General features: G+C 44.3%; 1 protein-coding gene and 1 long non-coding RNA gene across 7 annotated transcripts in view; one reads left to right on the top strand and one right to left on the bottom strand.

Moving 5' to 3' along the window:
• Positions 1-1,875, top strand: part of RNASEH2B (ribonuclease H2 subunit B) — a 798,611-nt gene extending 796,736 nt beyond the window's left edge. For 3 of the 6 annotated variants that reach the window (XR_013824794.1, XR_013824795.1, XR_013824796.1), the window contains one exon: positions 3-1,875. Coding sequence is in view for 3 of the 6 variants with exons in the window: in XM_079902667.1 (XP_079758793.1) it covers positions 3-35 (33 nt within the window). In the remaining 3 variants the exon portion in view is untranslated. The remainder of the gene's footprint in view (positions 1-2) is intronic. The other 3 variants (XM_079902667.1, XM_079902666.1, XM_079902663.1) reach the window with 1 other exon arrangement.
• Positions 1-22,850, bottom strand: part of LOC307176497 — a 31,566-nt gene that overhangs the window by 1,986 nt on the left and 6,730 nt on the right. Inside the window, exons 2-3 of the long non-coding RNA XR_013824797.1 lie at positions 19,738-19,825; positions 2,296-2,601 (exon numbers count right to left, since the gene is read on the bottom strand). This is a non-coding gene — a long non-coding RNA (uncharacterized lncRNA). The remainder of the gene's footprint in view (positions 1-2,295; positions 2,602-19,737; positions 19,826-22,850) is intronic.

The following is a 22,850-nucleotide window of genomic DNA, read 5'->3' as shown; positions in this document are numbered from 1 at the left end:
AGGTGGCAGCACAAAGACAGAAAAGGGACAAGTGACAACAGATCCACGCAAGACTTGGCTGCTTCTCACGTGATTTAAGACACTCCCAAAGGGCTAAACCTTTTTCTTCTGCACTTCCTAGAAAATCACCGACTGCCAAGAGATGTAAAGGACTAACCAGGAATGTTTTATTTCTGTGATCAATACCGCTAGTCCCTTCAGGCAGCAGCAACTCCCCCTGGAGGCGACTGGCATGGAACTAGAAAGCACCCCTAGTGTGATTCTGCCCTGAGGAATTCAAGCCATATCACCCCTCTGCCCCAGCCTACCCACCATAAAGGTATGGGTTTTTAACAGTCTGGTGCTTCAGATTTCAAAACATTGGGAGGAGACGGCTCATTGTGAAAATCGGGTCATTTCTTAAGCTGGACCCTGTTGGCCTGCTGTTTTCCTGGGGTCAGGACAGCACTTTTAGGTTTGCATGTGGTGACTATAAGTACTAGATTCCACACCAGAAGACTTGACAGACCGAGTTTCTACCCTTATTAAAAAAAAGAAAAAGGGGGAATTGCCAGGAGGACCAGGGGGAGTAGTCAGCACGTTCACTGCCATGGCAGGGGTTCAGTCCCTGGTCAGGGAGACAGGATCCGCAAGCTGCATGATGCAGCCCACCGCCCCCCCAAAAAGAAAAAAGAAAGCCTGCCCTTTCTGTACTCCTTATCAGTTTGGCAGCTTCTAGTTCATAACAATACCTGAACATGTGCATTTTATGGTGTGCCGGAGTTGTAAACATTGCTTCATTTTTAAAAGATTTGTCCAATGTGTGCATTATTGTAGTTATTTAGAGTGTGGGCATAAGATATGGGGGAAAGTTAGAAGTAGATGCCAAAAAGTAATTTAGCAGGGAATTCTGATGCATAGTGAAGACGTTTAGGGGGCGTAGGCAGGTTTTGTGCAGACAAGTCCAGGAGTTTGTGCTGACTCATCAGCTTGACCTGCAGGAGGATTCGGGTGGAAGCCACTCGGGTGATCTTCGTGCCTCCAACAGGACCCCAAACCTTCTCTTTGGGAAATAATTTTGTTTCTGAGTCTCTAACTAACTCCATCAGGTAAGTAGGTTCTGGAAAGTACTCTGTAATTTTTTACACACCTCCTTTCACACAGGGAAATTGTCTTTAATCTGTAGGACCTTTAACACTCCCGCGCTTCCGTACCTGATCGTGTGGTGTAGTTGTAGTGAATCCTCGTCTCCAAAAACTCAATTCTAGGAGTCAGCTGTAGAATTCGGGATGTAGCACAGGCTTCCAAGAGCGAGCGCTCCAAAGAAATTTCCTGTTTGATTGACAGCCAGGCCACGTGGGTAAGAATCGAGAGCCTGACACGTAGGTCGGCGTAACACTGTGGTGTTCAAATCGGGCTTTTGCTGCCTTCTCCTTGCACGATCCCAAATGCTGTCCTTGGAGGTCAGTGGACATATATTTTGGCCCAGAGCAACTTCGGGGTGTGTTGTGTGTCTTTGAGCAAATCGGTTCTCCTTTCAGGACCACATCTCAGGGTGGGAGAGAAAACTGGCTTGATGCTGACTCTCCCCTCCTCCTGGAAGACTCACCCCTGGGAAACCTGTGTGGGCACTGTGCTCCCACTTGTGTGAGGCTCCCCCAATTTGAGAAAGACTTGGTGGAACAGTTCTGTGTCTTCTACTGGCTCCACTTCTCGGCTGTGTCTTGGCCCTCTGCCTCCCCTCCACCACCCTCTCGGCACACACACACGCTCACACGCGTACTCACTGCCTCAGATTTCGTCCAGCCCTTGGTGGCCAAAGCCACTGGATCCTGAGGACACCCAGGTCGTCACTGGAAGCCCTACTCTCTTACCTGTGCCCCAACCTCATATTCCACTGGCCTCTGAACTTTGAATAACTACTAACATTTCAAATGCAGCACACCTAACATTACAGAAATTCATTATTGTTTTTTCTTTACACAAGTAAAGATGCTTCCTCCAAAAGTTAAAAAGAGAAAGCAAGAGCTGTTACCAGCCTCACCCCCACCCAGGCTCCTCTAGGAACTGTCTCCTTGGCCCTGAATAAGGTCCTTTTAGTTACCCAATTTCCAATATCCAGTTTCCTATATCCTTTTTCTAGCTGGCAGCCCTATAGTCACTTTTCATGCAACCAACTTCATTGTTTTATCTAAGAATCAAATCCTGTTGATTCCTCCTTCAGAAATACCCCCCAGGACAGAAATGCTTCCCAGCACTCTCACATAAACCCCCTCCCTTCTGCAGCCAGCTGCCACCAAGCATCAGGTTTCCCACCTGATTGTCAGCTGTCTTGAGGGCAGAGATCACATGGCCCAGGTCTCGTCACAGAGCTGAGTGTGTTTCGTGTGTTCCACGAAAGCACGTGAGTCATTGATGCACAAATAAAACAAGATGCTTGGGCTTCCCTGGTGGCGCAGTGGTTGGGAGTCCGCCGATGCAGGGATGCAAGTTCGTGCCCCGGTCCGGGAGGATCCCACGTATCACGGAGCGGCTGGGCCCGTGAGCCATGGCCGCTGAGCCTGCGCGTCCGGAGCCTGTGCTCTGCAGCGGGAGAGGCCGCAACAGTGAGAGGCCCGCGTACTGCAAAAAAGAAAAAACAAGAAAAAAACAAAAACAATAAAACGAGATGCTCCTTCTCTGTCAAATTGTCAGTAGTGCTCAGAGCTGGAGTAGCTGTGGGAAATGGGCACTGCTAAGGAGAATATAAAAAGGTACAACTTCTGGGGAGGCCGGGTTGGAAACAAATGTCAAAAGCTTTAAATGTTTGCACTGCCTTTGCTTCAGCAATACCCACTGTTAGAAGTACAGGCTTAGGAAATAATCATGAATGTGTGCAAAGCATTAGCTATAAGAGTATTCGTTGTGAGACTATAAATAGTGAATAATTGGAAAAAAAACTAAATTGGAGAGCTGAGGGAAATTAGCTTTTAAAATTGGTGTTCAAAGTATAAGTAATTTCTCTCTCTTTTGTCCTTTTTTCTTCTTGTTTGTCTCATGTTAGAAATTTTTATGACAAACATATATTACTATTACATTAATACAAAAATAATAACCTTAAAAATACTGGGTATATTTATACCATGAGTTCCTTAAATTTTTTCTTTCAAGCTTTTTTTTTTTAGTTTTTAAAATTAAGTTTCTTGGAGAAAGAATTGATGTTTCACTATTGTGTGTTTAGTATTCAAGTGTATTCTTAGCAAATCTATAAGTAATCACTTAATTACTCTTCTTTCCTCAAAGCTCTGACAGTTTCAGATCCCTGCCATTGCTTCCTTGGCTTCACTTACCCAGTCAAAACTATGTTTCGCTTTAAACTGTATGCATTTGACATGTACCCGGATGGTGAAATTAATTAATTTTGCTCTGAAGATTTACTAAGAGCCCCAGAAATCACTGCAGATACTCTGGGGTATTTCACAACCAGACTGAGAATTACTGTATCTGTCTACAAAACTGAGGTGAAGCAAAAAAAACATGACTGATTAAAGAAAACACAGAAAATAACCTGACATTTGTTGCTACTCGCCCTTTTCTGGTTTTCTTCCCTAGCACACAGTAACCAAATTACTCAACTTCGAAGTAAGAACTGAAGTCCCTATCCCACCACCCCCTGCTTCACTTCTGACTTCTCGGTGCTTTCTCACTGCTCTTAGGGTGAAGCCCCACATCCTCCCCGTGACCTGCAAGGCCTTGCCTGCCAGAACTCCAACCCTTCCATCTCGGTTACAGACACACTACTTTTTAGATGCTTCCTCTGGCTCCACGGCTGTTAGACCTGCTGTTTCTCACCTAGAAGGTTCTGCCAGCCCTTGCGAATTAACTAAGTTCTGATCTTTCCGAGTTGGCCATGGGAAGCCTTAGGGAGGCTCGGCTGACCTTCCAGGCCAGGTCAGACTCCCTGCAGCAGCTCTCCTGGCAGCCGGTACATCTCCTTCCTGGAACTTTCACAGAGACGTGGTGATATTTGTACACATAACGATTAGACAAATGTTTGTCTCTCCAACTACACAGAGCTTCAGGAAGGCAGAGACCATTTCAGCTTAGCATTTCTGCAGCAAACAGGTCACACAGCAGGGCTGAGACCACCTTCCTTGCCTGCTTGCAGGGTTGGCCCTTGGTTGATGTCTAGAACCTTGGCTTCTCACACTGAGATCCTCCGAGCGGCCCACTGTGCCCCAGATGGCACAAACAATGTGGTGTATGCTGAACACCTGCTTTTCTACTGGGGCGCTGGAATTTGGGAACGTGCTGGCCAGGGGGTGCTCACGTGATCAGCCCCCAGTAAAGACCTCAAGCCGAAGTCTCCAGTGGTGTCCCAGACAGTCACTGCCTGCCTGTGGCCGCACTTGGCTGGGGGTGCACTCTGCGTGACCCCTCTCGCGGGGGCGGGGGGAACGAGCCTGAGGAAGCCTGCACCTGATCCTTCCCACTCCCCTTTCCTTGGGATTCGCCTGTGTCCTTATCACACAGCTGTGATAAACCTTGGCCGTGAATACAACTGCATACAATTGCTGTGAGTCCTCACAGCAGAGAGCGGTATGGTCAACACACCATTGTATCCCCAGAACCCTGCACAGTATTTGAGATTTCGTAAATGATTTACTACCTATTTTCTGAAAGGAAAATGAAAATGATCTCAGAGGGCTAGGGCTAAGGCTACCCTGTGGAAATTCTCAAAGGAACTAAGAAACAGAACTTATCAACTACATTCTAATAACCCAAAGAATGTACATACTTCTAAAAACGGCAGAATGAAATTGATTCAGGAAAGTTAGCAATGTCAGAGCCTGTCAGAATTTCTTTCTCACAAAGACGAATGTTCTGGATCTGTGACAGGGCTGGGGAGCCATGGGCCAGGACCTGCACACGGCTCCCCCCATGAGGTTTCCAGCTTTCCTGTCCCCTCCCTCCTTCACCACGTCTGTACACTGTCAGCCCATTGGACCAAGCAGAGTGACACTCAGTATTGGGAGCAACGCAACTTTGGAATCATCTGGAAGCCTTAAAAAAGACATGCTGGGACCCCACCCCTAGAGATTCTGATATAATTGGTGTGCTGTGTGGTCTGGGCACCAGGACTTCCATGTGCAGCCCCTCCTGATACCCTCACTCCCCTTCTTTTCCTCTACTGCCCCATCTCTACCTTGACAATTGTATTTCCCAAGGTCCAGGCTCCCACTCAAGGCCAATCTCTTCTTATTTTTTGGAAGACTTCTTAAAATTTCTGTTCTCAAAATTACTGTTTTCTACCAATAGGCAGGCACACTGATCAGAGGAAGAAATAACACCTTTTATCTCAACAGTACCGGAGGGGAGCCACTAGGACAAGCAGGCGGAACTCAAAACCGTAAAAATCAGAGCCATTTCAGAGCGGGTCATGACTAAGAACATCCCGACAGTGCGAAGTCATTCCTGAGAATGTTGTTTTTAACAATGATCAGCCATCTACACCACCACTCGGCTGCCCCCTCTCCCCCATGCATGCTTCACTGACCTATCAAATGAAGTTAATTAATTTTATTTTGAATATTTGATAAGAGCTCATTATCCTTGATTAGGGTGCACATGTCACTTACTGCCTTTGGGAAGCACTCTCCTCCAGGAAACGTAAACTCATCCGTTGCCAGTTTTCCACTCTTCTCTGGGGAAGACAGCCGACTCTGAGATACATCAGCGTTAATTGGCAGAGCTGATGGTGATTTCTCTCTTCTTTGTAGCACCCAGCAGGGCTGCTCAGGGAATCCAGTGGGTGATAAACTGGGTGAGGAGGGTTATCTAGGTCTTGAAAGTCAGCAGAGGAGTTTGAAGTGGATGGAAGTGTAGGTTCTCAAACAGAAGAGAGGAGCCGTGAAAAGAGGGAGGGCTCTGTGGAGAAGGTGGGCCTGAGCTGGAATGACTGGATTTAGGCAGGTGTGGCCCGAAGCCAGGGAACGCATGCACCTACTGTGCGCCCACCTGCCCTTTGCTCAGAAGGAAAAGTGGAGAATTCCTGAGGCAGTCTCAGCTCTGGAGAATCCCTTTAGGGTATAATTACACTCTTCCTCTGCTTGGTGCTGTGGCCTAAAGGTGGCAGTGGAAATGCCAAGTCAGGTTGTGGTTAGAACCTCTGCCCCTGGGAGAGTCCACAAAGGCTGGCTAACAGGCCTGGGTGGACGTGGCCTGTCCAGGGGCCCTGGGGCTGGGCAGGCCCAGGCAGGAGTGAAGTCAGGAGACCTCATTTACTCAGGTGCTAAGAATGGCGTCAACTTTCAAAGCCCTCACCAGGCAGAGGTGACAAATCACTTAATGGGCACTAATCATTTTGTGGCTCATTTATCTTCCCAGTGAATACTTTTCAACACAAGCATTTACATTTCCAAAGAATAAGGCCTTGTAAAAAGGCTGGTGGAATTTATGGCTGCAGGAAACTGGCTCCCAGTTTGCTCTGCTGACAGGTTTATAAGGCCAGGGAAGTTCATAAGGTAAAATGAATTTCCAAGCAAATGAATTTTTCGGAAATGAGTTTTTGACCTTTTTAAAACAAAAAAAAAACATATACCAAGGTTCTCTGCATTGATTTCATTAGTGAACAATGAGAAGTTTTCAAAATGCAGTATATCTTATTTTTTTTAATGTGAGCAAAAGCACCAATGGCTTTTTGCTTGTCTTATTTTTAAGAAACGATCTGGGTAAAAGATTCCTTGGGTCTTCAAAGATATTTATTTGGTCTATTTTTTAAATGGATGATTTGTCTAAATAATTTTGTTAAAGTTAGTAAATATCCTGTCGTTTAGAGTGTAGTTTCCAGAGCACTGGCCTGGCCAGGCAGAACGTGGTTACCGTAACACGTAACAGCCCGAATTCGGTCATCAGGGAACCGAGAGCAGAGGGGGATCCAGTTATTTCGGTTGCATTCAGGATTAGAGACTAAATCAGTACGTATTAAAAGGCCTGGATTTTAAAAAATTGCCATGGAGATGGGAAGGAAGGCAGGAGGCAAGGGCCCTGGAGACTGGAGATGCTACCGCAGCCCACGCATGTCAGGCAGGACAGGCCTTCACACCTGCGAGAATTGCTCCGAGAAGAACATTTGGCCCCAAAACCAGGAAGGCCAGGATTTCAGTCCTCGCTCTGCCATCCTGAATAAGTTATCTAACCCCTTGAAACCCCTATTCCCATGCCTCTAAAATGGAGCAGGTAATAATACGTGCTCCCAGGAGTATTAACATATGTAAAGTTCCTAGCCCAGAGCCAGGCCCTAGTTATTTTTCTCTACAAGTTAATTCTTCACTTGACACTTCAGAGGCCCAAGCTGCTCCCCCATCCAAGCAGCCTTGAGCCTAGATTCCACTACCCGTGATTCGTTTCTTGGACTTAAACCTTGGGTTGTCCACCCTGTCTTAAGGCTTTAGAGCGCCTTTCCCCTCACTGGAGAAATGAGGTCCAGAAAGATAAGACGTCTTGCCCAAATGATAAACTAAGAAAATACCCTGAATACTTTAAATCTATAACCGGGGGTAATCACCAGTTAAATCCATTTCACCTGTAACCTGTCTTTACACATCAAAGTTGTTTTACTTGTTGCTGCAAAAGACCTGCACGTCATCCAAGGATCAGGGAGCCTAAACAAGATGTTTGCCCGAGGTGTTTTCCAGAAACTTGGCATCACCTGTGTCTTTATGGAGCTGAGAAAGCTAAGTCTGGAAAGGACCACTGACCCTCCAACCCGCCATGCGCGAGTGTCCTCTAGGTGACCTTTTGATGTCAGAGGGCCGAGAACTCCACCCTCAGATCAGGCCGGGTGCCTCCGTTTTTGAACGTGCAGAGGCCTGTAGCTTAGTTACACTTGCACAGAATGACAATTACCCACCTTTTCCCAGTAACCTTTCTGCGAGCTCTCCACGCCCCAGACTGCCCTGCTGCTTTATGCTTTATCCCATAAATACCTGCGCCCCTTGCCTTCGGGGAGGTGAATCTGAGACCTCTTTGCTCGGATGCCTCTCTTTGCTGCAAACCTCGGTGTCTCAGCGTTTTGGCTTGCTGAGCATCAGGGAAATGAGTCTGATTTGGCAACAAATCTACCTGAGTCTTCAAGATATCTATATGCTCTGGAAAATGAAATCCCCTATCCTATTATTTTTCTTTAAAGGATTTTCAAAATTAGCTGCTTCAATCATTTAGGCTTTTCATGTCGAAATCTGAAATACTAACATCTGCGTAGCTTTCTGGTTTAAGGTGAAGGTGGGAGGTCTGTCTTTTCTTCTTTGAAGTTGTAGAAAGCAAAAGGGAAATAAGAAATGAAGACTTAATTTCCATTTTCACGAAAAATAGGGAGTTAAAGCTGAAAACTACAAAACAGGTGGATGGGCTGGAAAAAGCAGGGGAGCATATAGGAGGGAGAGGAGAGGACAGTACTTGACTGCAGAAATCAGGATGAGTCAGCAAAATGCATTTGTAAAAGAGATCAGCTGAGGAACAGAATCTAAGCTTCATGTTTACAACAGAGAGACGATGTACAAACAGGGCAGCAAAAACCCTCCAGGACCCAGTTTGGTTGTGGAAAGTAGAGGTGATGGGGTTTTAAAAAATCGCATACTTGCAGGGAACGCCCTACCTACAAGCAGCAGGGAAAAAGATGCTTTTTGAAAAACCCCACAGCTGCTTGTCATTATTGGCTGGGGGGAATATATCTATAACCAGCACAAGACCCTGGTTCATAATGAAAATTCCTGCTAGGCTGGGATGTGGCCCTGCAAGTATCTGGTCCAAGAAAAACTCACCTGCCTCAAAGGTGAGGCATCAAAAAGAACAAACCCAAGTTATTTCAAAGATACAGACCCAAAAAAGATCAGGAAAAATAAACAGCAGATAAAATGCTGCCAGAGAGCAGACAAAAACAGTAAGAAAAAAAGTATTTTTACTACCAATGTAAAATATTTAATGAAGCAGTTACCTCTACAAAGCCTGGGCACAAAGCAGAGACGCAGGAATCTATTTGGCAGTGATAACAGGACAAGAGACAACATGTGAGCTGACAGGGTCCAGGGTACAAATAGGAGGAAAAGAAAGAAACCAAAGAAACAGGGATGAATTGGAAGGAAAAAGAGATAACAATAAAAGCTTAAGTAAGGAGCTTAGAGGATCAAAATGAGAAAAACCAAGCAAAATTAAATGGATATGGGTATAAAAAAGCTTTAAACAGGACACAAAGTGAGCATAATATTGACGCAAAAACCTGGTAATAATTGTACAACTGAAAAAACTTTACTGATGCAAAAAAAACAAAATCTTACCAAATAGACTCAAGGAACTCAAAAGAATAATACAATGTGACAAAGCGGGGTTTATTCAATGCAAAGGTGGTTCTGTTAGTGAAAGTGGGTGTCCAGCTGCTCGCTGCTCAGAAGCCAATAAAGAGGCAAGCTTGGTGGAAAGGAAAGTTTGCTTTATTTCAGAGGCTGGCGGCTGGTGGGGGGAAATTCCCGGCCAAAGGCCGACTCCCCCCACCTCCACTGACAACCAGTGGGGCAAGAGCTTTTATAGACAGAACGGAGGGAGGGGGCTACCTATAGTGATAGAAACAGCACGGTCAGCTCTGACAATCATCTTGAAATTGGTCCTGCAGTGATCTGATCAGCATCATCTTGATTGTTTTAAGTAGAGTTAGGCTTCAGTTCCAGGGTCAGTTTGTTCCCATTTCCTTGAGGCCAGTTCTCGGAATCGCGGCAGCTTATGTCATGGCTACAGTCTGGTCATCGTGTAGTTAACTTCTTCCGTCTGGTGGGGTTATAGGATCTACAAGCCAGCTCACAGGATAGGGCTCAGAATATTACCTATAGCCCTTGAGAAGGAAATAAAGGTCCTTAACTTTGCTCCATGACTAAACTATTATTGTTTTGTCCTGTTTGACCGATTTTCTTTGTTTCTGCATTTTCTCACTTCTCTGATTAAACTTATTCTTTGGCTAAAGTTTTTCTACAGACAAAAGGCAGTCTGGGGACATAGGGAAGGACCATAGGGTACTGCTCCATTTCAGTTCAACATTAGGAAGTCTAGTTATGTGAATTCAACATATTAATGATCAAAGAAAAATATGTATCTCTTTAGATGCTTAAAAGTAAAATTCAGTGTCCATTACTGACGTAAAAAATTCAGTGAATTAGGAACAGATGTGTACTTCCCTAACAAACCAAACTGAAAGTCAACATTATGTTTAAAGGAGAAATACCAATAGCATTCCTATTAAAGGCAGGAATAAGATTTAAATGTTATAAACAGTTAGAAAAGAGAAATTAGACATACAAAAATTGAAGAGTAAAGTTATCATAATATGTATACTTGGATAACCCAAAAGGATCATCTGAAGATTATGAAAAGATTTCAGTAAGGTGGCTTAATATAAAATGAACATTTTCACAAGCTTTCATGCATTTAAACAACTTGTTAGAAGATGCAATGCAAAAAAAGACCTTTTTACACTTACAGTAACAACAAAAAAAAGCCAAGGTAACCAAGAATAAACCTAAGAAATGTTCCAGATCTATATGAAAAAACTTTAAATTGATCCTAAAAGACACAAGAGCAGTCTTAAACAAATGCAAATATTCTTGAATAAAAGGAGTGAATTTTATAAAGGTGTCAAATCTCCCTGAATTAAATATCCCTGTGTTTAAATACTACCAAGATAATTTTGTAACTAGTAACTATATATGTATGCATCAGAACAAATTCCAAGTGGATCAAAGATTAAATGCTAAAAGTAATAGAAGAAATTTGGGAGACTTAAAATTCTTTATAGCAAAAATCAACATAAGCAAAGTTCAAAGACAAGTGGGGAAAAAAATATTTGCACCTCATCACAAAGAACTAATTTTCTAGAAACTGAGAAGTAAAAGGGCAAGCCAATAGAAAAATGGGTGAGCAAATGGACACTTTAAATGAATGGAAATAAACCAGATTGCAAATGCATTTTTCCTTTGACTCACTAATTTTAGTTCTGGGAACTTATACTTGAAACAGTATAAAAAAGATATACAGGCAAAATTATTCATTACATCTTTGGTTGAAATAACACAAGATTGGTAACAACCTGAATGCTCATCTATGAGGGGCTAATTAAATAAATCATGTGTACCTGCATAATGTGTTCAGGTTATCAGTTGGTATAGGACCTCAAAATAACAGAAGTCAGAACAACAATGTATTATTCTCTCTCACTTCTGTGGGTTGATGGGGCTCAGCTGGGTGCTTCTCACTTAGGAATTCTCGTGGAGTTGAGGTCAGATGGTAGTTGGGCTGGAATCACCTGAAGTCTCCACTGTTTTCCTTGCCCTATCTGGGGTGTGGGCCAGCATGGCAGAAATAGCTGGGGACCAACTGAGCATCTCTCTATGCAAGGCCTCTCCATGTGGGCTAGCTTGGGCTACCTCACAGCATGGAGGTCTGAGGGGCATCAATGACTTCTCCCCAAGCACCTGGCCCCCCAGGGGGAGTGTCCCCAGTGGCAGGAGGTGGGAACAGACAGCTTCATTCATGACCTACAAACACAGCTTCACTTGCACTATATTCTGTTGGCCAAACAAGTCACTAAGGCCACCACATATTCAAGAATCCATCTCTCAATGAGAAGAGAAGCAAAGAATTTGGGGCCACCTTTAACTTGCCACATAATGAAAGCATATGCAGTTATAAAAAAGAATGAGGATGGTCTCTACACTGACACGGAAAAACTCCCGGTTTTGTTGAGTGAAAAAAGCTAGGTGGAGAGCGCTGTAAAAAGTTTCTTTTGAGTAACACAGGAAGGAGTGGGGAATACAAACACCCATGTGTGTTTACTTGTATTTTAATACAGAAAATATAAACAAAACAAAAAACAATTTTGTCAATGAGAACAACGGGTGCACAGGTGTAGAAATAGGAGAAAGATATCTTAACATACGCCTTTCTATATTATTTTGACTTTTGAAGTAAATTGACAAAGAAAATACTTGGATCTTAAAAAAAAATCCAAAGGTGCTCAACTTTGCTCCTTTCCTCAGAGCGTTGGAGCTACTTGGGGAAGGAATAAGGGGTCTTATTTTTACAATCCTATAGGTTTCCAAGGAAATCCTCTGTTTTACCTCCACAATAGTTAAAATCAACCCAGAAAAATGGTCCATCAGTTATATGGTTAGTTACAGCTGGTAATATTGCCTACAAATTGTCATATTTGTGCTGGCCTGAGGGTATGGACAGGGGGTTTATTGTCCTTCATCGTCAAACCCAAACTACCATTTAAAATGCAGTTTAAAATGTTGAAATTGTCAAAGTCAAAGATAGTCAGGGGTGTGCTGGTTCATGAAAGCCAATTGTTAAAATATTCAGGAGTTTTGCAAGCCATTTGTTAAACTATTGGTAGCTTAAAATCAACAGGACGGCTGATTCCAGTATATAAACAAATCAATTTCAGGTTGCAATGAGTGTTACGAATGAAAAATACAGGGAAGTGCGGCACAGAAGGAACTGGAGAGAGTGCTCACTTATACCAGGCCATCAGGCAATGTGGCACATGAAAATAATAATGGATTTCATCAGTGAGACAGGATTTCCACTCTCTTTCTATTTTTGTAAGAATCCATACAGACATGGGTTGTATAAGGATTTTTTTAAAAAAAATAGTTAACATTTATTGCACAGTACATGTGCAAGGCACTATGTGCTTTGCAAGCATTATCTTGCTAATCATCATAACAACTTTTTGATGTAGACACTGTGATGATTGCCATTCTACAGAGAGAAAATTGAGAGTCCAAAGGTGGAAAGTGATTTGCACAAGCCAATAAGCAGCAGAGCCAGACTGCAAATCTGGTGGCTTGGCTCCAGTGCCCACTCATTTAAACATCTTGCTGGAAAGCCCATTACATTATTATTTGAAAAACTCAAACACATGAAGGAGAAAAATAAAGTCACCCATAATTCTAGTTCCTGAAGATGACCACTATTAACATTTTGATCTAAATCAGAGGCTTTCAACTGTTTCTCCACCCCGATCCATCTGAGGACTGTGGCTCACTTCTGTGAGTAACTGTGGCTCAGTCTGAACAGATATTGTCAAGGGTATGAAGACTGAAATCTGAAAAATCCCACATGTGGTTTTTATACAGTCTGCTCACTGTCTCATTTTATTTCTTTCAATAAAGGGCATGGTTTTTCAAAGTTCACATTGCCCACGATCAAGTGTAAAGAAGTTTGATATGTTTTTATTGGAATGGCTAATGGAAAGCTTTCCTGCATTGTTCCATCCCTACTGATTTATCGGTACTCTCACTGGCCAGCAACTTGCTTTACTTCTCTGAAGATGCTAAGGTATTATGGAGCTATACGCATACATGCAGTCACGATACGATACGTTTGTTACCTGAAAGCATGGTTAATATTCAGATACACACACACAAACACACATACACTATTTTTTGCAAGAGCTGGGTCAAAATCAATTCTGATTTTGCCAATCACAATCACTTTGAGTCACAATCACAAGATTATAATAATATTTTCAAATGTGTTAAAGAGAAAGGCAAAACCAATTCCTTTTTTTTTTTTTTTTTGCGGTACGTGGGCCTGTCACTGTTGTGGCCTCTCCCGTTGTGGAGCACAGGCTCCGGACGCGCAGGCTCAGTGGCCATGGCTCACGGGCCCAGCCGCTCTGCGGCATGTGGGATCTTCCCGGACCCGGGGCACGAACCCGCGTCCCCTGCATCGGCAGGCGGACTCTCAACCACTGCGCCACCAGGGAAGCCCCCAATTCCTTTTTAATCAGAGGGTTTTTAATATTTTTCTATCATAAGTTGATGGCCACAAAGATTTTGAATGGTTTTCTAAATGTATTTCAATATTTGGGAAGCTAAAATGACTAATGATTATATGCGTGAATGTGTATTTCTGATGCTCATTAATCACAGGCAAAGTAGTAGACAGCTCAGGTTCAATTAATAAATTATCCCTGCAAGTCTGGGCATCTTGAACTTTCACAATGGCACTTGTTGAATCTGGGAAAGTGTGAGAGGCTTCTCTGTAAACTGATTTTTCTTTTGGTCAAATGCTTAATTTGAAAAACTTTTTGATGTGTGAAGAACTTATAATGAAGACAAATTTTTGTGTAAAGATATTATATGCCAATAACTTTAACTGATCATGGACATTAACCAGTTGAATCACATTAGCTATGACATATTTCGAGGCTGTTAACCTCCATTTTAGTTCTCCTTGATTTAAAATTTTTTTAATTCCTGATTTTTAATTGGTTTTCCCATTTTCTTCACTCTGATTTTTTCCTCTCAGTTCATTAGTGCTCGGTCTCTATGGAACAAGGCCTTGCTGTGATGGGGTGTGATTCAGTCTGGCTGGTCCCGCCCACGGGGTGATGTTCTTGTTGCTTTGTTGAGTGCCTGAGTGATCCATTCTTGAGCGATTTGTGACTTCGGTCTCCTTTGTGTTTGTCACTAGTGTTTTCAATCCTTTTCAATTCAGGTCTTTATTGAAGAAGATACTTTAATGATGTTTTTCATTCTTGCAATGCAAGTTTATAACAGTATTTCCAAACAAATGTGTTCAATAGAGATGAAAAAAGTCAAACTGATTTTTCCGTAAGCAGAAACTTAATTTTTTCCTAACGTAAGACGAAGCTGATGCTCTAAATGATTTTGAATCTCCTTAAAAGTTTTTCCACCCTTGAATAAGATAAAACAAGTCATGTTCAGAGTGGTGTTTATTAGTCGCTGGCAAATTAGTAGACGGTTCCTGACACCCCCTGCTTTGTTTGATTAATGTATTCTCTCTACAGTGGGGCCTCATTGGCATTTGTTGATCTGAGAAAGCATTAGAGATTCCTATATAAATCTATTTTATTTATTTTATCATATGCTTAGTTTAAAAAGTGTCTTATATAAAAGATGTCTTTCCTTTTTCTCAGTTCCCATTGGCATCAGCCTAGCCTAATCCAAGGCCATGACATCGGAGGAAAATTCAGGGGCTGCAAAGTCCACAGCCACGGACCAAAGCCCACTCTGAGTTTTCTCCTCCAGGACAGAAAAGAGCAATGGCCAGGATCTGAGGGCACTTTACTTTTTGGTAATATGGGTTCATTCCAATCCAGTCTGGGACACACTGAGTGAACCTTACTGCATGTTGCAGGCTCCAAACTAACCATTTGTTTAAACAGCTGGATAGTTTAGGTGAAAAATTCAGTTTTAACGTTTTTTTACATCTCTCCTGTTGAGTTCACTCCAACTATATGCATCTGATGTAGGTGCTTTATAAGGGTGCACGAGCTAGTATGTATCGGTTGAACATTAGGAGGGTGCAACCTGGTGGCCAAGAGCTAAGACCAGAGTTGGGCAGGGCCCAGTTCTTACCTCTGCACCTGTTTCCCCGTCTATAAAATGTGGATAATCATGGCACTTACCTCACACGTGCAGGACTACAGCACGTGGCTGATGCCTGGCCTATAACAAGTACTGGACCGATAGCACCCACGACAGTATCACCACCATAGTTTCCCACATGAGCACCTATGTACCTAACACTGCCTGTTGACTGGAAACTGCTCTATCAGGTAGACACCAGGCTATGACCAGCCCCTCTTCTCCTTCAGCCAACTGGAGCCCTCCATGCGGGGGAAGTGAAACAAGAGAAAATACTCTGAGGCTTCGCATTTGGAAACCGGAAAACAGATGCGCAGAGCAGCGCCCACCTCTGTTTGAATTGTACACTGTAACAGGTTTTCTGATGCCACCTTTACAAGGATGAGTTAAGCAGTTCGTTGACATATCATTATCACGTTTTGAAGTTAAACAGCCACAGGATCTATGAACTCTCATCACGCAGTTAATTATTCCTGGATTTCTCTGTGCTCTTGAAACATATTCTATTTATTTAACCCTCCCCTGGGAGCGCTGGCTGCCTTTGTCCCCGTGACACAGCCAGTGGTGTAAAACCTCTGCATCTGTCAGATTTCTCCATGTGGAACATAATTGCCTAATTTCCATTTGAAAGTACAGCCCTGACATTACAACTACATAGACCCACCAGTGATCACAATGATGTCCTGACACCTACAAGGGGATGGGGGCGGAGGGGTGCCTGATGCCATAATAAATGTGCACCAGATGAATGCTTGCCTTCAGATGGACCAGGTCTGAGTTTACAGCTGCAGATGAAGTGTTCCATGGGAACAAAAAAAAAAAGAAAGAAAGAAAAGAAAGAAAGAAAAAGAAAAGACTAAAGAAAAAGAAACCAACAGATTAGCATCAGCGTGAGTCTGGTGGAGCCAGATGGCTCTCTGTGGAAACGGAGCTTTCCTGCTTTCTTCCAGTAACCCCGACCAGCAGACAGCGAGCATGCTAAGAGGGGAGAAAAATGATCTCATGCCTCAGCCAGGCACATGATTCTCCTTCTTTCTCTCACACACAACTTGAGCTGAAGGAAAGTTGGAACAGAAAAAGGGGTGAAAAAGAAAGGGCAGGGAAAGTCAGGTTGTCATTAAGAACAAGCTGGTCAGAGCCCAAAGGAGGGTGAGACACAAGCCCCTGGCCAGGCAAGGCATCGGACAGCCAGGCTCAGATGCCCACGAAGGGGAGAGCCATGCCGAGGGAGGTCCGGGAGGTGGGAGGGACTCAGCCCATGTCCACCAACTTGTCCACAGAGGCTTCATGCATAAGAGGCTGGGAGATGGGTTAAGAAGCCATGGGATTAAGCTCTGCGCTCCCTTGGGGAAGGACGGTGGATGGTGTTTTCAAATTCTTACTAATGAAAATATCCGCCTCTCTCCGTGGGCTGGAGGCCAGGGTGTTTGTAATAGTCCTTGGCCTGCTGGACCAGGTCGGAAGCCGCACCAGCCATCTGCTTGGATCCCAGTCTTCTGTGCCCCTGGCCTGTGCCCTGAGGAAGGCACTGGAGCCAGACAGAGTTCCTGGGTAAAACGAACCTAACAGGTTGTAAGTGTGGGAGGGGACCTCCGAGGACCTAAGGCTGAGAGGAGGCTCATCCCAGCGTCACTCCGCCTTCCCTGCTGAGCAGAGCATTCACTGCTCATAAACAAAAGTCTGTGATCTGGAGTGACAGCCAGACCTTGGACTGATGCACCTGGGGCGGACCACCAGATGTTGGTGTCAGCACACAGCACTGGTGGAGGCCGGCAGTGTGCAGGAGTACCATGAGCTAATCTGCCCTCTGAGTGAGTGTGTACACACCCCAGCTTGGCACTGAGGCTCCCGAGGGCTCCCACCCAGAGAGGTGCGTCCCAGAACGAATGCTCCCTCGGGAGTGCCGGCGGCTCACGGAGCACATTGTCGGCCTGGCTAGGTCTCCCTGGGCACCTGAAGTTTGTCTCCACCAGTGTTTACTCCAAAGAATAAATAGTAGGCTCCAGGGGGGTGCCAAATGCACGATGTAGTCATTCAATTACAGCTGGAAAAGATTATTTTGATCCTAATAAACATGGAACAAAATCCTCTCCATTTTCAACCAGGGCTGGGGCACCTGCCTCGCCATTTCTGGCATCTTCGGTAGAGCTGAGCATTAAACTGGCATATTCTATCAGGGCCAAGGAAGCTGCCAGCTGGGAGCTGGGGCCACAGGCTCCTGCTTTTCTCCTTCCAAAAACAAAACAAAAAGCCACTACTCCACCAGGCAACCGTTTTGCTCTTCATCCCTCAGGCAGTGCTACCACCTAACTGCTCCTAGTTCTGTCTGGGCTGGCTTTCCTCCCTCACCGCTGAGCTAAAGGATTTTGAAAAGAAAGCACACAGGGAAAGTAACAGGAATCGCGAGCTGGATCATCTTTCCTTAGCCCCACTTTAGCAGTAAGACCACTTAACTGGAGCATTAAAAAAAATCACATTCACAGAGGGATTACTAAGCGTCCGTAACTCTTCTAAGGGCTTTGTGTATATGTCACGCAATCCTCGTGACACCCCTACAAGGCAGGTCCTCTGATTATCCCCATTTTACAGAAGAAACATTCAGACACAGAGATGATAAGCAACTTTCCCCAACACACACAGCTGCCAAATGGTAGAGCCAGGATTCAAACCGGGCTCTACCTGGCTCCAGGGTCCACACGTCCAGGCTGCCCTGACTTTTTTGATGTTGTCGTAATGTTGAACAGCACATCTTCTGCTTAGGCTATTTGCCAGAGCCAGGGGTGTGATCTTGGGCTACTAAATCTCCCTGAGTTTGTTTCCTCATCTGTCAGTTAGGGACTGGAAACATTGTCTTATCATGGGGTTGTTGCCAAGAGCAGAAGTGACGTGTCACATGCATGCAAGGCCAGTGCCTAGAATTTGGTTATCTATAAATGTTAGTAGTTACTATTGTTGTAAATATCAAGAGCATCTTTGTGCTCTCGTATTTCACTGTGAGGCAGTGAAATGGGTGGCGCAGCTGTCACTAACCCCATTTTACAGGTGGTAAAATTGAGATACCAAGACATCAAGCAGCACAGGCTGGCCAAGAACCCGCATCTCTGGAGATTGCATTCAGTCTAATCCTGGCTTGTTCTGGCCCTTCTGAACTATGGGCCACACCACCTATTTCTAGACACAAGACACAGTTGTTGTCTGGAAGGACAGCAGAGCAAAGAATTCAGCTCTTTCCGCCTTCCCGTCCCCTCCTCCTCCTGAGATTGGCAGCCGACAGTCAAATCTGCCCTCCTAGGAACTGCTGAAGACAGTTAACGCCTCTTGGGACAAGTAAGGTCCCAGCAAGAATGAATCACAAAATTACGTGTGCCCTTCAGATTTTCCTTCTTACATAGGTTAAAAAAATACTTATTTTTTCACCATCACCAGGTGCAGATGCTAGACCACCAGACCGCTTCTCTGCCGCCCCTCGCCCCTGACCCCAGGCCTCTGAGAGCATTTCCAGCACTCGCCACTCGCCACTGCCCAGATGTCCCCATGCCGCAGGAAGAAGCAGTAGAGGGGCCTTCTGAGTCTGAAGGCAGCCGGCCAAGGGACCTGGTGGCTGGCGGCACTCTGCCTAATTTCCCAATCTTTCCTAACTCTGCCCTTCCGGCGATTTTCACATTTTCTCCTCCATTTTACTTTCAGAAAATCTCTGGGGAATGCGGCTTTTGTTCTATCGCTTCACATAATTCCCAGGGCTGGGAATGAAAATGATTTCCTTTCACAATCCCTGGCTGAGTGCCTTTCACATCCCGGCTGTGCTCTGGGGCGATTTATAAACTGCGGGGTCTGGGGCTCTTTCTTCCTCCTCTCTCCCATCATCATTTAGAATAAGACATTGCCCATGGCCAGCTCTGAGGTCAGGGTGTCCTCCGAAGTCAGCCACTGGGGCTTCTGCTCCAAGGCAAAGACTCAGTCGAACCACAGTGATGAGAGCAGGAGAGCCGTTCACTCCCGTCAGAAGAAAACAGAAGGAGGCCCTACAGCCCAACTTCTCATCCACGAGAACAAACAAGACCCAACGTCTCCAAGTATCGGGGTTGGCTTTGAACTGAGACTGTGAAAGCACATTTTCCAAACTTGTCAGGATTGTGTTTCATTTCTAGACCTTTATTCTCAAAGGGACAATGAAGAAGAGATGCAGCTTAAGAAGTCTTGAGCTGAGAAATGAAGTTACTTTTCTTTGCTGCCATTACACTGAGCAGGGGAAAAATTAACCCGAGGGGTTCGTGTTTCCCTGTCACAACAAAGCACAGAAACCAGACAGCAGCATGTCATTAGGAAAGCGATGTACCTTTGAGCTGAAGACCACTGTCCGTCAGCTGCCTCCACGGATTCCTGTCCCTCCACTGGACTCCCTCCGGGTGCCAACTGGTCAGAAGCTGAAACAAGACAGAGGAGTGAGCCGAACAGTCAGGCCTCAGACTGGTCCCGGGTCAGGGGTTCTGTCTGAGCCCAGCCCCAGGGAACAGAGTGGACACCATGGGCTTACTTTGCTACCTCCTGAGCAAGAGAACATCTTCACAGCTGAGGCCACAAAGGTCCATTCAGACCTATCTGCCTTGTACATCTTTTGTCTGAGGCTGTGTCATCTTGTTGGTCACTTACCAAATCTTTACTCGTGCCTAACTCACATAACAGCATTCAGCCTCCATACCTGCTGCCCTGTGACTGTCTACGAGGTCTGAGCATCCATACACACAGGGTTCAGACCCAGTGCTGCCATGGTTCATCACTAACCTCTCCGGGCCTCGTTTGTCCTCATCTGAAAAGTGGGGAAATAACGATTATACCCTCCTCCCAGGGTTGCTGTGATAATTAAATTAGATGCCTTCTACAAAGTGAGTACACAATGCCCCACACACAGCACAAACTCAAAGATGCCAATTCTTATTTCTAAGTATGGGAAGAAGCCCATGGGGAAGGCACCGAAAAAGAACCTGGGTCTGTGAGCCACAACGAGGAGGGAGGTAGCGGGACTCGGAAGGAATGGAAACAAGGAGGCTGGGTAGAGACACATCTCCTGCTCACCCTGCACTTTCATTTGGAGAGGTCAGCATCGAAGATTTTAAAGTAATCTATATTCCCATTTCTCTTTTTTTTTTTTTTTACACTAATCATTGTTCCAGAGACGCTCAAGTTCAGAGAGGCTCCCATATTTGATTTGAAGCTCCAGAGTTCTAAAAATCAGGAAATGCAGGCGGGGCTTCGTCTCCAGCCTTCTGTCCCCAAACGAATGAATGACTTCCTTTGCCATTAGGGGCTGTTAGCACCTCCCTTCCTCCTGAACCTGGATCAGTGATTACCTCTGTTTTAAGATCCTAAGAGCAATGGGTAATTTTTAGCACAAAACAATCAGATGGAGGCAAGTTCAATTTGCTAACGGACTGGTCATTAATGAACATAATTGATGACACATGTGGAAAAACGTGGGCTACTGGACCTTTCCCCAGTCTCTCCCAGGCTCAGGCCCAGGATGAGGTGAGAATTTGGCGGATCTAGAACCATGTCACTGGGGCAACTCTGGGTGATGATTCATATGGAGCATTTTGCTCGTGCAGAAGTTGGGGCTAAACTGACAAGGTTCATAAACCCCTCAGATGCGGCATTTGTATAAGGTATGGGTTTAGACGGGAGCTGGCTAAGTGGAGTTGTCATTAACTACAGGTTCATTTGCGCATCGTGGCACATCCCACCCCACTCCAAACACATGCAAAAGACTGACTCCTGCTCAGCAGTATTTTATGCTCTTTGGAAATAGATTATTCCCATATGGGGTGGGATTTTGGTTTTGTTTTTTTGCTAATTCACTACTAGTCTTTTTCCAAATACCCTTTATCCCTTTCACTTTGAATTACAGAGTTCATTGCAGTATTGTTTTTCTTTGAGATGTAAGCCCTATTATAATTTAAAAAGGAATTGAATTTTTCAAAAATGGAAACATTCAGGATAAATGATAAGGACAGTATGTTTGAAAAGTCTGAGTTCAGTTTTGTTTTGGCACCATCGCAAACAAAGGAAAAAGGAACTGATTACAGATGGGAATGTAGGGTTTTTTTCTATTGAGAAAAAGTAGTACTGCCTCCAGTTTGCCCATCAGCGTCAGAAAAGGGTTCAGCCTCCCCATCTAGTGTCTCCCTGTGCCTCAGCTCGTCCAGATGTAACAGGATACTAGACCATACATCCGTCTCCTACTCAACTCACAGAAATGTTATAAGAACCTATGAGAGAAAATCTCCACAAAGTAGTACTGTGATCACAGAACTTATTTGGTTTGTCTTTGTACCCCAAGTAGGGGTTACCCTAACAAAAATAAAAAACTGAACAAGAAGGAGTTGGAGTTGCTTTATAAAAAAATAAAAAGAGGGAATATAGCAAAGAAAACTGTCTCTACCTATCGACAGTCAGGCTCTGTTTCTGATGTGCTCCTGCTTCCAGACAGCACCAAGATTTCTTTGTAACCAGGATGAATAATCTATTTTCTGGTTTAACCTCTCTCAAAAAATTTTGGACATAAACTCAACACTAGGAAATAATATTTCACAAATCTCTCAGTCTCCCCTTTATGCAACACCTCTTCATGTTTTCCTTCCAATTTCTCTTCTCAAAAAAATTTCAACTTAGCTTTTCACCGCTGATTCCGTTCTCTTGCATCCACAGCACAATTTTCTCTCTTCTAACCTGGCCGTGTCTCATTTTCTCACTTGTGTCTTAACTGTGGTCCTCCTCCATATCTACTCCCATTTCACTCCTATGAAACTCTCCCCTTTCTCTCCTTGAGAAAAAATCCCCTGATTAACAGTGAGAGAAAGACGACCAGCTAGGATTGTGTTGGGGAAAGAACTGAGATGGCCTACTGAAAGCTGGACAGGCCAAATTTTGAGTTCATGCTGCCTGACAATTCAAACGAGACTTGGTCAACATGGAATTGCAAGACTCTCTTGGAATTTCTACACATATATATTTGACATTTTACCCCAGTGCAATTCCACAATCTAGATGGTGGAAGAATTTCCTTGTTTACTTGAGATAAATTCTCATTCATCATCTTTTGCTCCCATGAGACCACTGCTCACAGCCCCTGAGGACTGCCTATTAGGAGCATCATTTTGCTACAGTTTAATGCTCATTATCGGGCAGAGTTAGGAAATGCAGCATTCTGGCTAATTACGTTTTCTGACTAATTGAGAATTACAATGTACATCTTCCATGGATTACTAATATCTAGACACCAGGAATAATCTAAATACCAAAGCTAAATTGAACTCGGTTAGTCCTTCTTGGAAAATTCAGAGGCAACTTCAGAATATCAGGGTCATCAGAAATGGATGCAAATGTGCAGAAGTACAAGATAACTGGGGTTTCATTTGATACAAAGTAAATGTGGCTTTTGGTGTGTAGCACCAT

The sequence above is a fragment of the Stenella coeruleoalba genome (assembly GCF_951394435.1).
Source record: "Stenella coeruleoalba genome assembly, chromosome: 18".
In the NCBI taxonomy this organism is placed as follows: Eukaryota; Metazoa; Chordata; class Mammalia; order Artiodactyla; family Delphinidae; genus Stenella; species Stenella coeruleoalba.
This window is presented reverse-complemented; position numbering and strand designations above follow the sequence as displayed.